The sequence below is a fragment of the Mandrillus leucophaeus genome, unplaced genomic scaffold (genome assembly GCF_000951045.1).
Source record: "Mandrillus leucophaeus isolate KB7577 unplaced genomic scaffold, Mleu.le_1.0 Scaffold747, whole genome shotgun sequence".
In the NCBI taxonomy this organism is placed as follows: domain Eukaryota; kingdom Metazoa; phylum Chordata; class Mammalia; order Primates; family Cercopithecidae; genus Mandrillus; species Mandrillus leucophaeus.
Window position 1 is genome coordinate 586,416 of NW_012108108.1, and position 11,571 is coordinate 597,986.

The 11,571-nt window shown below is 56.4% G+C and overlaps 1 protein-coding gene across 1 annotated transcript in view; it reads right to left on the reverse strand.

The window, feature by feature from the left end:
- MRC2 (mannose receptor, C type 2) overlaps positions 1 to 11,571 on the reverse strand; it is a 97,021-nt gene that overhangs the window by 8,219 nt on the left and 77,231 nt on the right. Inside the window, exons 7-20 of the mRNA XM_011966124.1 lie at positions 10,961 to 11,149; positions 10,646 to 10,800; positions 8,643 to 8,750; positions 6,926 to 7,041; positions 6,280 to 6,428; positions 5,331 to 5,548; positions 4,487 to 4,629; positions 3,243 to 3,345; positions 2,835 to 2,973; positions 2,693 to 2,728; positions 2,192 to 2,352; positions 2,023 to 2,090; positions 1,229 to 1,329; positions 795 to 937 (exon numbers count right to left, since the gene is read on the reverse strand). Of these exons, the coding sequence (XP_011821514.1) occupies positions 795 to 937; positions 1,229 to 1,329; positions 2,023 to 2,090; positions 2,192 to 2,352; positions 2,693 to 2,728; positions 2,835 to 2,973; positions 3,243 to 3,345; positions 4,487 to 4,629; positions 5,331 to 5,548; positions 6,280 to 6,428; positions 6,926 to 7,041; positions 8,643 to 8,750; positions 10,646 to 10,800; positions 10,961 to 11,149 (1,829 nt within the window). The remainder of the gene's footprint in view (positions 1 to 794; positions 938 to 1,228; positions 1,330 to 2,022; positions 2,091 to 2,191; positions 2,353 to 2,692; positions 2,729 to 2,834; positions 2,974 to 3,242; positions 3,346 to 4,486; positions 4,630 to 5,330; positions 5,549 to 6,279; positions 6,429 to 6,925; positions 7,042 to 8,642; positions 8,751 to 10,645; positions 10,801 to 10,960; positions 11,150 to 11,571) is intronic.

Genomic DNA, 11,571 nt, shown 5'->3' on the forward strand with positions numbered 1-11,571 from the left:
AAAAAAAAAAAAAAAAAGTATTTTAAAATCTTTAGCTAATGTTTTATACTCTTTTGTTCTTATACATATTTTACTATATATAATCTTAGTCATATTAGTATGGAAGTAGGTTTTATTTACACACACATATTATACATATATAAGTTAAATGCACACACATATAGTTTGGTTATGTAAGCTCAATATTCTGTTTTACTAGTACGAGTTCATTATCAAAATCTTTGGCAATCAGGCCGGGCGCAGTGGCTTACATCTGTAATCCCAGCACTTTGGGAGGCTGAGGCAGGTGATCACCTGAGTTCAGGGATTCGAGACTAGCCTGGCCAATATTGTGAAACCCCGTCTCTACTAAAAATATAAAAATTAGCCAGGCGTGGTGGCAGGTACCTGTAATCCCAGCTACTCGGGAGGCTGAAGCAGGAGAACTGCTTGAACCCGGGAGGCGGAGGTTGCAGTGAGCCGAGATCGCACCACTGCACTCCAGCCTGGGTGACAAGAGCAAAACTGCTTCCCAAAAAAAAAAAAAAAAAATCTTTGGCAATCACTGATCTAGAAAACTCACCAAAGTATTTGGACAACCTTGCTTCCCAGAGGATTGGAAGGTGCTACTACACTGAGTCATTTTCCAAGGAGCCTGGCCCTGGTACTGGGGCCAGATGAAAGAGAAGTTGGTGAGTACAGGCAAGAGGCCATGAGTCTGGTGCTGCCAAAAGGCCAGGACTCCTGAGGCTCAGCCTTTCCCTGTTCACATCCTCTCCCCTGACTCCCTTGGGTGCCCCCTTGCCACCTCCTACCTTGTTGAGGAACTGGATCCAGCCAGAGGGGCAGCCCCCCAGGGCTGTAGTTGGCAGGTCTGGGGGCTGCGTTTCTTTGGTGACGTTGCTGCGCTTGCAGATGTAGGGCAAGGCTGTCAGGCACCTCTGGTCCCCCCAGTCCTCTGTGGAAAGGGGAGGGGAGGGCAGTCACTCCCAGGGCAGAGCAGGGCAGGGCATGGCTGGCAGCACACTCAGCCCTATGCCCTGAGAGGAGGCTGGGCAGAGGCTCAGGGCCTGCGTCCAGCTCCGAACTCAAGTCTTCTGGACCATGGAGACAGGCACACCCCTCCTGGGTCCAGCCTTTATTGGGTTGTGGGAACACAGAGAATGAGACTAATGACTTCTGCCCAGGCTCTCCCAACATCAACCCTCTGCACAGCTGACTGCGCACTCTGCCCCCACCTTGCCCTCACCTCGGCTGGCTGTCATGTACACGCACTTCTTGTCCTTGCCGACAGGCCGAGGTTTGCCTGGTGCCCAGGAGATGAAGTTTATAATGGAACCATCTGTCCATCTGCAATGGCATGGAGCAGAGGTAACTCCAGCACCGGCCCGGGCTGGGCCTCCACTGGATGTAGCAATGAAGGCCGCAGGAATGGGGGCAGGGAAGGGCCCAGGTTCTGGGGTTTAGTGGCTGTAGGCTGAGGAGTGGGGCTACTGAGCTCAGGGCAGTCAGAGACCCAAGGACCTGGTGCCTCCAGATAAGGCCCCAGCTGTCCCTGGACACTTGCTGCTCCAGAAAAGAAGCCTGAGGACTCCAGGGCAGGAAGCCCAAGGGCAAAGACAAGCTCAAATTCTGATTCCCAGGTGCTCCTGGTCCTTCCTGCCTCAAGCCCTGCAATGCATGATAAGTAGGCACCAAATACAAAGAGGCCCCTGGATCATGCGTTCTGCCCACTTCCCGAGAGGGCCTTAGTCATGATGAATGACCCCAGACGTAATAGGAGCTGCCATTATTTAGTAACTGACGTGCTGGATGCTGCATAGAACTTCACATATGTTATTTCTAATCTTCACAAAAATCTTACCAGGCAGGCCTCATATTCCCATTTTCAGATAAGAAAACCAAGCCAGGAAAGGTTCAGTCGCTTGCTCAAGGCCACACAGCCAGCAAGGGGCAGGGCTGGATTCAAATGCAAGTCTGTCTCTGTGCTGTGTGTGTGGACAGCCAGCCCCCTCCACATCTGCTGCCTGCCTGGGTTCCTACCTGAAGCGCCCATCGCTCTCAGAGGTGTGCAGGCCGATCCACCAGTGCTGCTCCTGGGCCCGGGAGAACTGGAGAAGCCAGGCGGGCAAGTGTGGGTAGGCAGCCGCCTGTCCTCATCCCGGGCCTGCCCTCTCCCAGCCCGCAGCCCCCTGCTCCATCCAATGCTCACCTTCTGCAGGTTATGGCCCAGGAACTCTAGCTCCGCCTGGCTGTGTACGGAGGTCAGCTCAGCCTGGAACCACGTGCAGATGCGCTGCGCCTGCGCCCACGTGGAGTGGTGCTCAAAGAACTTGTACTCGGCCTCCTGGAAGCGCAGCCATTCCCGTCGGCCTGCAGGAGCAGCGCGGGCGTGGGAGCGGCGGCCAGGCTGAGGCTGCACGCCAGGCCCGGGAGGCTGCACGCCAGGCCGGGGCAGAGCCAGGTGGCAGCAGGCAAGCCTGCAGGCACACCGGACCCAGGCAGGCACCGCGCCAGGCCCCAAGCTTGCCTCGCCTCCCAGACGGAAGCAAACAGGGCTGCAGCTGCCTCCATCCAAGCCGACCCAGTCCCCCTTCTCTCGACCAGAACTCCTCATCCTCTCCGTTTCATTCAGGCCTGCCGGGCCTCACCCCAGAGTTGACACCCCCACCCCCCATGCGATGGGTAGTGGGATGGGCTGGGGGGGCCTCACCTTGAGGGCTGTCGTCGGGCTCCCGCACGTCTGTACCTAGGGGACAAGGACAAAGACACTGTGGAAAGGAGACCCTCCTTCTAATTCCTGGCCCCGCCACCCTTCGCTCCATCCCGCGTCCCCCAGCGCCACCCCAGCCAACCTCTGGGAATCTTGCAGATCCAGTCCAGCTGTGTGTCGCACTGCATGGCCACCCACTGTAGGGAGGCCAGGTCCAGCACTGCGCAGCCCCGGATGTCGTCGTCGTCGTGCCGGCTCCGGTCAAAATTGTGGTAAGAGAACTGCAGGAGGCGGGTGGAGGGAAAAGAAATGTGAGGTGCAAGGTGCAGGCCGCCCCCATGCCCAGAACAGGTGAAAAAGAGGCCTGGCCTGAGCTGGGATTTCTCACCCGGGTCTGGGTGCCCACTCTCGGACCTGCTTTCCTGAAGCTGGCTCCGCCCAGGGGCCTGGCCCCCAGGAAAACCCGCCCACCTCCAAGCCCTGCCCCAAACAGGCCCCGCCCGCCAATCCCCTCCCACCTCACTGTCCCAATTACCCCAGGCCCCCTCACCCCTAGGCCATCGCTCCAGCGCCAACTCTGACCCCCTCTGGGATCCCGACGGTTCAGGCCGATCCAGAACCAGTGCTGCTCGTGGATCTCGGGTTCTGATTCACTTCAGCACAACCCAGGAGTGGGGACGGAAGAGATGGGAAGTGAGAGGGGCAGGGACTCGAATGTGCCTCCTGTCCCTTGCAGCTGTGACCGGGGCAGCCCCCAGGGCCTGGGGCCTCTCCATCTGGGCTTCACATTGACCCCCATCGATACACCGTTGAGGCCACTTCGATAAAGTTCTCCCCACAGACAGAGCTGGAGAGAGTTGCACTAAGCTGTCCACTCAGAGGGCAGTGGCCCCTCCCCTTCGTTTGGGTTCCTTTTGGGTGAGGGTGCCCTGCCCAGCAAGATTCTGCAGGCTTTTACTTTACAGAGTTTAGGAAGTTCAGATGAGGAGGTAGCAGGAATCTACCGCTCTGGAGTTAAATAAACCTGGATTCAAGTATCAGTTCACCCATGAACTTGGGCAAATAACTTATCAACTCACAAGGGTCAGGGATTGACATCTATGGGTTGTCGGGAGGCCTGAGTGAGGATTATGTTTAGCACAGTGCCTGGTACGTGGTGAGAAGTGATGACCATGAGCTATTGTAATTATGAGTCAAATAATGTAATCTTGATGTTTGCTGAGAGGAGAGATCCCTTCAATTAAGCAATCAGGAAGCCCGGATCTGTCTGGATTTTCCCAGTGCTAGGGGATTCCAGGTGCTGATGCTCAGAGCCCAGGACAGAGACGGTGTCTCAGAGGGATGCCCATGGGCACATCCTCACAGCTGCGGCCTTTCTCCTCCTATCTCTCAGGAAAAACTGTTGATTGAGGAGCGTGGGTCATTGTGGGATGGTGTAAGGTGAGGGGAAACAGTTGCCAGGACCAGCTGGTAGGAGATTTTGCAATGGGGTGGGGGGTACATATGTAAGCTTGTGAGTCTGTTGGGATGTTGCTGGGGGGGTGATGATGAGCAATACACAGTCTCCTATGTGTGTGGCTCACACAAGCATGTTCTCCCAAGACGCCAGGGCACCATGGCTACTTAAGTGGGGACAAGATGGTCCTGGCACCAGCAGCAGATACAGGCCTCCCTGGGGTCACCCACACTCTGCCATCCCCACCCCTTGCCCAACGAAACCACGGGTCTGTCGGCCACGCCTGCTCCTACATGTGCGCAGGTGCCCTCCTACCACGCCTCAGCCCAGCTCAGTACCCGAAGATCTTGTTGAGCATGTTGGCCACAAAGTGCTCCTCCTCATAGCTGGCCAGGCTCAGCAGCTGGGCCCCCAGCTCCTGGCAGGCCCCCTGGGCCTGGACCCAGCTCTTCTTGTCCTGCAGCCGCTCGGAGCTGAACACCTGCAGGGGCAGAGTCCAGCTGTCTACGCTGCCCCCACCGGCCCACCCTTCGGGGGCACCTACTACCTTTCCCACCATGGCAGAGGAAGGGGCTGGAGCCTCACTGGACGGGGACTCAGGCTAGCTAAGGACAATCCTGTTCGTCTGCAGATGAGGTCCGGGGAGGGGAGCTGGCACAGTCACCTCCTCATGAGTGCCCCTGAGCCCCATCCCCTGACCAGCAGGGAGATCCGGGCTCTAATCCCAGTAAAGCCACAGCTTAATGTGGGTAAGTCCCTTCTTCTCCCTAGACTTCAGTTTCTGTGCATAATAAAAGACCTTGGACTCTGCCAGTGGCTCCCAAACCTAGCAGGATTAGGAATACAGACTACCAGGCCCAATCCAGACCTAATGAATCTAAATCTCCATCGTGACGCCTACATTTTATTTTTATCAGGTTCCCCAAGCAATTCTTAAGAGCAGCTAGACTGGCCCCAACATTTGGGAACCTCTGAAATCAATGATCTGTGGTTCCCTCAATTCCTCAAATGGTTATTGAGCACCAGGCCTCCAGATTCCATGGACAAGTCCTCACCAGAAATCACCTGTCCGCAGGCTGGTGTGTCTCTGGATTGTGGCTGGACCCACTGGGACCTCCACCCAAACGGTCTCTTTGCTCCTGTCCTCCCCCTGCCCCCCACCCTGCCAACAGGCTGCCCTACCTTATAGCAATACCGGAGTTTGGGGTCCGAGGCCCAGCCCTGGGGACAGGAGCCAGTGAGGCTGGGTGTGGGATCTGGCCCAGGCAGCTCCGGCGTCACTGGAGTGCCCAGGCTCTGCCGGCAGATGTAGCGGGCCCGGAACGAGGTACAGTTCTTCACTTCCCACAGCCCCATGGCGCTGCCGGTGGCCAGGGCCACGCAGCCCCCACGGCTGTACCCTGAAGGAGAGGGAAGGGAGACCCAGGCTCTGAGAAGGATTCATAGGCCGGTCCTCCCTCACATCCCAGCAGGGCACCAGCACAGCCCTCACACTGGGAACCAGTTTGGCCACCTCTTCAGAGACATGCTCTCTGGGGTTGGGGCCAGGAGGGAGGAAGGGAATGGAGGCAGAGCTCTGGCTCTGGGTTCACTCACTGTGAGGGCTCAGGCAAGCTGCTTAACCTCGCTGAGCCTGCTTCATCATCTACCTCATCAGGTTATTGAATGTGTTAGAAAGATAATGAATGTGAAATGGTAATAATAGTAATAACAAGGACTTGTATTGCGCTCAGTATTCTAAACACTTTTTTTAATGAGTCCAGATAGATAATTTTTTTCTTTTTTTTGTGAGCCCAGATAGAGAAGTAATCTAGACACTTTACACACATTATCTCTTTACACCTATTAGCGCTTTACATATATTTAAGACTGATGTCATCCCTATGAGAAAAGGATCATTATCCCCATTGGACAGATGAGAAAACCGAGGCTCAGAGGATGCACAGCTAATAGACGGCAGAGTCAGGATCGGAGCCAGGCAGTTTGGTTTCAGAGCTCGTGCTCATAGCCACTACACCACACTGCACCAATGATCCATTTATGGGGCTGCCCTGGGGCTCGGTGCCGGCAGGGCCAGTCCACCCCCACCTCCCTCCTCACTTCACCAAGGCACATTAAAGAAGGGGCTCACCGGGCTGGTCCCGGTTCCAGTGGGTGTACATGACTTCATCTCCACTGAGCCAGCGGAAGGAGCCGGTGCTGTTGAGGTCCTGCAAGGCCGTCCAGAAGTACTCGCCCTCCCAGTTGTAGATGAGGCTGCTGACGAAGGCCTGCTCGAACCTTCGGGAAACGGGCTGGTCAGGGCAGGGATCTCCCCCTATCCCAATCCCCCACCCACAGGCCAGACACCCTGCCCCGGAAGCTCGGGTGCTGCACCTGACCAGTAACTTGCTCAAGAAAGCAGGGACCCTTGGGAGCCCTGCAGCTGACTGATGGAACCCCCCTCCCCCCCGCTGCCCCTTCTACTCTCTGCACCCCGTGCCTTGCTGAAAAGAAAGTCGAGAAAATCAGACACAGCCAAGGCCTATCTTTCTCAGGTATCCAGCCCACACCTGTGCCTGCCCGGGCCCTGCTCAGGCCCCGCCCTACACTGGGGTCACTTAACAAGTGAGAGTCATTCTTCTGACAAGATTTAAAAACACCCTGGAGCCCACTGAGGTTCAAAGGACTCCAGGTGCCTCTGGGCATGATGGCGGGATGCTACCCCGTTTGCTGGAGGGGCCACATTAGGCCCAGACATGGGCGAGGGCTAGTCAGGGCACCTGCCCCTCCTATACCTGTTGGTGATGGTGACCAGCTGAGAGCCGTGGTCGGTGCACAGGCGGCGGGCCTCACTGTAGGTCACTTGGTCCTCTCCCAGCCAGTAGCAGGATGGGCTGTGCCACGTCCAACCCTGGCTCAAGAGTGGACAGAAGAGGAGTGTCTGTAGGGAGGATGGCTCTCCACCCTCACCCATAAATCCTGCGGTGGGAGATGCCATCAGGGACATCACTGAATGTGCTCAGGACAGAGGGGACTGGTTTGAGTCCTGTGCTGTGTTCTGCACCTCATTTCTCCACACTCCCCCTCCTACCATCACCCACAGCTGTGGAAGCTGGGGTGGAGGCCCAGCCCCAGCGTGACTGATCGGCAGGCCGCCAGCGACCGGCCAGTGACCTGGCTCGGGAAGATGAATGGCCCTTCAGGCTCCTCTCTTGGGCATTTAAACCAACAGACACAGTGGGGAAATGACTGTTGGCTGGGAAACCACAGCTAAAAGCTGGGGAGAGCTACCAGGATGGGAGGGGATGGGCAGTCCTCCGGAGCCTGGCAAAGCTGGAGTTGGCGCAGGATGCTCCTGGCCTGCGGGTGGCAGGAGGGGCTCAGAGACAAGACCCTGGCAGGCAAGGCCAGCAGGAGGCAGGGCAGAAGAGAAGCAGATGTGGTATGTGTGGTGGGGGTCCCATCTGCCAGCAGGGGCTGTGCTAAGGCCCCTGGTGATCCTGGGGGGTTAACCGTGGACCCTCAACACTCCCCATACAAATTCCAGGCTGGCCTTTGGTGCCAGAGAAGTTGGTAATTCCTCTCTACCCCTCCCTTCACCTCTTCCCGGCCATGACACAGCCCCTGGGCCAAGCACTGTCCTTGCCAGTCCCCAGACTCTGCAGCTGGGCTCTGCTCTCCCCTCTGCTTCCTCCCCATGGGGCCATGTCTGTTAGTGTTTCCTGTTCATTCTCTGGGGGAGGCATTGGGGTCCAGGTGGGTGTGGTAGGGGCTTAATCCAAAGGCAAACAGAGTGAGGAGCCAGCCTGGCTGCCAGGGGCTGCTGGGAGGGGCCAAGGGCCAAGTAGTGTCTTTTAGAAGCAAGCTCCTCACACCCATCACAGCACTGGCACCCCTGAGGGTCTGTCACCCCCTCACACCCTCAGTCATTCACTCACCCCCCACTCACTCACACAGCTTTCATTCCTTGCCCCGCCCCCCACCACCTCCCTGAATATCCTCTAGAAGCCCAGTGGGGTTGGAAACACAAGGATAGGGAAGGTGCAGCCCCAGCCTGAGTAGCCTCTCTCCTCCCGGGGAGACAGACCAGCACACGCCCTGTGTCAGACTGCAGAGGAGGGGGAAGGCAGGACTGGGGGGCCACAGGGGCCACACTTCACTGCGGCAGCCACTGCTGGACATGACTAGGCTGGACTCTGAGGGGGCACTTGGAGGTAGACCAGCCCCCACCTCCCTGTTCTCTGCTATCTCAAGGAAGTGGCTTCCCCCACGGGGAGGGACTCAGGACTGGGCTGGGGGTGGGGAGCTCTGCTTCCTCCCAACAGCCGCCACCCACCCCATCCCATCCAGTATCCCTCCTTCAAGAAAGGAGCAGTTCGGAGCGCTCGGGGAAGGGGGTGCCAACGAGGGGGCGATGCCATGCGAGGCAGCAGGAGTTCATCCACGCCTCCCTCCCCTGGTAACCCCTCTGCCTGGTGGCCCCACTCAGGGCAGCTCCAGAAACACCCTCACCTTCCGGCAGCCGTGGTCCTCCTCGGCAGCACCCTGGCTCAGCTGGCCTGCCTTCTTGCAGATGGACGGCAAGGACTGGTTACAGGGACTGTCATTCCAGCGGCCTTCCTAGGGACAGAGGGTGAGGAAGAATCTCAACCCCCACCTCCCCATAAATCTCCCAAATCCTTCTTGGAATCTGGTTCCTACAGCTAGACCTGTCTCTGACTCGCTGTGTGAATCTGACGTCTCTGTGTCCCAGCTGTGCAATGGGGAAGGCAGGATGAACCCACAAGCCTCACAGGGTGGATGAGAGCCCAAGCAGTTCATGTGCAAACGCCTTGAAACTTAACAAGCATTGTCTAAATGGGAAAGGCATCCTGGCCTGTTGCGGTGGCTCAGGCCTGTAATCCCAGCATTTTGAGTGGCCAAGGTGGGCGGATCACTTGAGGTCAGGAGTTCAAGACCAGCCTGGCCAACATGGTGAAACCCCGCCTCTACTGAAAATACAAAAAATTAGCCGGTCATGGTGGCACTTGCCTGTAATCCCGGCTATTTGAGAGGCTCAGGCAGGAGAATCGTTTGAACCTGGGGGACAGAGGTTCCAGTGAGCCAAGATCGTGCCATTGCACTCCAGCCTGGGCAACAGAGTGAAACTCCATCTCAAAAAATAAAGAATAAAAATTAAAAAAGGAAAAGCGTCCTTTTAAATTATTGATAGCTCATTTTATAAACATCAAAAACAAACTGGCTAAGATTGTTAGAGTATCTTATGGCAGGGGAGACAGCTGGGATTCCCAAGGCGTCTAGCTAGTGCCTGCAGGGCCAGGGTGAGCAGAGGCCAGTGTGCCCAGACCAGAATCTCAGCTGATGAAGCTGAGGAGGAATTTAGTCCTCGGCCCCTGCTTCTGTCTTCGCCCTCCCCAGTATCCACAGGCCCCTAGTCAGCAGTATGTCTGCCTCTAAGCTCCATCCTGAGGGCAGGCGTGTTTGTGTATCCCAGCACCCAGAAACATGCCTGGCACATAGTAGATACTCAATATGTAATTGTTTTAAAATTCTTAAATAGCATCCCCTAAGGCAAATGACTGCCACTACAGTCCCCAGCATTGTTTGCAGTATGTGACAGCAGAACATCCTGTCTGTCCCTAGGAAGGGTGGTCTGCGTCACTATGGCTTTCTCCTTTTTTTTTTTTTTTTGAGACAGGGTCTTGCTCTGTCACCCAGGCTAGAGTGCAGTCGTGTAATATCAGCTCACTGCAGTGTCTGCCTCCCAGGTTCAAGCGCTTCTCTTGCCTCAGCCTCTCGAGTAGCTGGGATTACAGGCATCTGCCACCACGCCTGGCTAATTTTTGTATTTTTAGTAGAGATGGGGTTTCACCATGTTGGCCAGGCTGGTCTTGAACTCCTGACCTCAAGTGATCCACCTGCCTCAGCCTCCCAAAGTGCTGGGATTATAGGCGTGAGCCACCGCACTCAACTGGCTTTATCCCTTTTTAAAGGGTCTTTCTTCTCTGCTTGAAGCCCTGCATCAATTCCTTCACTTCCACCACATCTAAGCCCAAACCATGGCAAATTGTCATAACCCAACAATTTCTTGAGATGACAGGACCCTGGACTGGGTAGAGCACCGTGGGTGAGGGCTGGCAGAGAGCAGCCCTGCTTGCAAAGTATCTGCACATAATGTGGGTTCTGATGCCACCTTCTGGCAGGGAAGGGCAGCTGGAAGGAGACCAAGAATGCGCCAGGCACTGCGCCTAAGGTTTCCCGAGAATTAACTCCTCCAATCTCACCAATGACCCTCTAGTAACTTGCCCAGGGTGACTTGGATAGCTGGAGGTGGATTCAAGTCCCAGCAGTCTCTCATGTGGAAGGGAAGGCATTGGTGGGGAGGAGGGGGACTGCTGAGAGGTAAGAGGTTCCAGGCAGGTACTGATAATAACTAGGATGTCCTTCAGCTGGGGTAGCACCTGGAGCTTGGGGGTGTATTTTGTGGCCCTGTGATAGGGAAAGGGAGGTCTCACCGGGCCCCAGATGGTGACACAGTCCTCCAGACTGTCCCGGAAGTTGTTGGGCTCAAAGGGGTGCCAGTGGGTGAAGCTCACAAGGCTCCCGTCAGACCACTCAAAATTCATCTGCAGTTTCAAATCGTTGAGGCCGATCCACAGCTCCTCCACCTCTGGGGGTGCAGCAGGAGAGGAGGGGAGAGAAGACATTGAGAGGTCAGCCTCAGCCACCAGTAGGGAGGAAGGAACATTTTCTGAGGCTCCTGGGCAGGATGGGTGGGGCAGTGGGAGGCCCTGCCCTCCACCCAGACACGTGGGCAGGCAGCTCCTCACCTTGCTTGATCTGCTTGGTGATGAATTCCAGCTCTGCCATGCTGTGGATGCTGACCAGGTCACCACCGCCCCGTAGACACGCCTTCTTGGACTCCTGCCAGCTGCGCTTCTCGGCCTGCAGGCGGTAGCAGTGGCCCTGGAAGGGCTGCCAGCTCGGCTCACACTCCACCTTCACATTGGCCCACCTGTCTGCAGAGACCCATGAGGCCGCTGCTCAGAGACCGAGCCACCCAGTCTGGGCACCAACCCACTGGGTTGATGTCAACACAGGCGAGGCCTCCAAGTCACCTCCTCTCCAAACTCTCCCAGGTCAATCCCGGTCCCAACCACAGGTCTTGGAAATGCTAAAAGAATAAAATTTTACAGGGCTGCTGGAGCCCCAGGGGCAGAGACCCAAGTAGTGGTGGCAGATTCCACCCAGGACAGAACAGTTCCTCTGGCTGTGGCTCTCAGAATACAATGGGTGGGCCAGGCATGGTGGCTCAGGCCTGTAATCTCAGCACTTTGGAAGGCTGAGGCTGGAGGATTGCTTGAGCCCAGGAGTTCAGGAACAGACTGGGCAACAAAGAGGAGACCCTACCTCTATAAAAAATAAAAAATTAGCCAGGCAT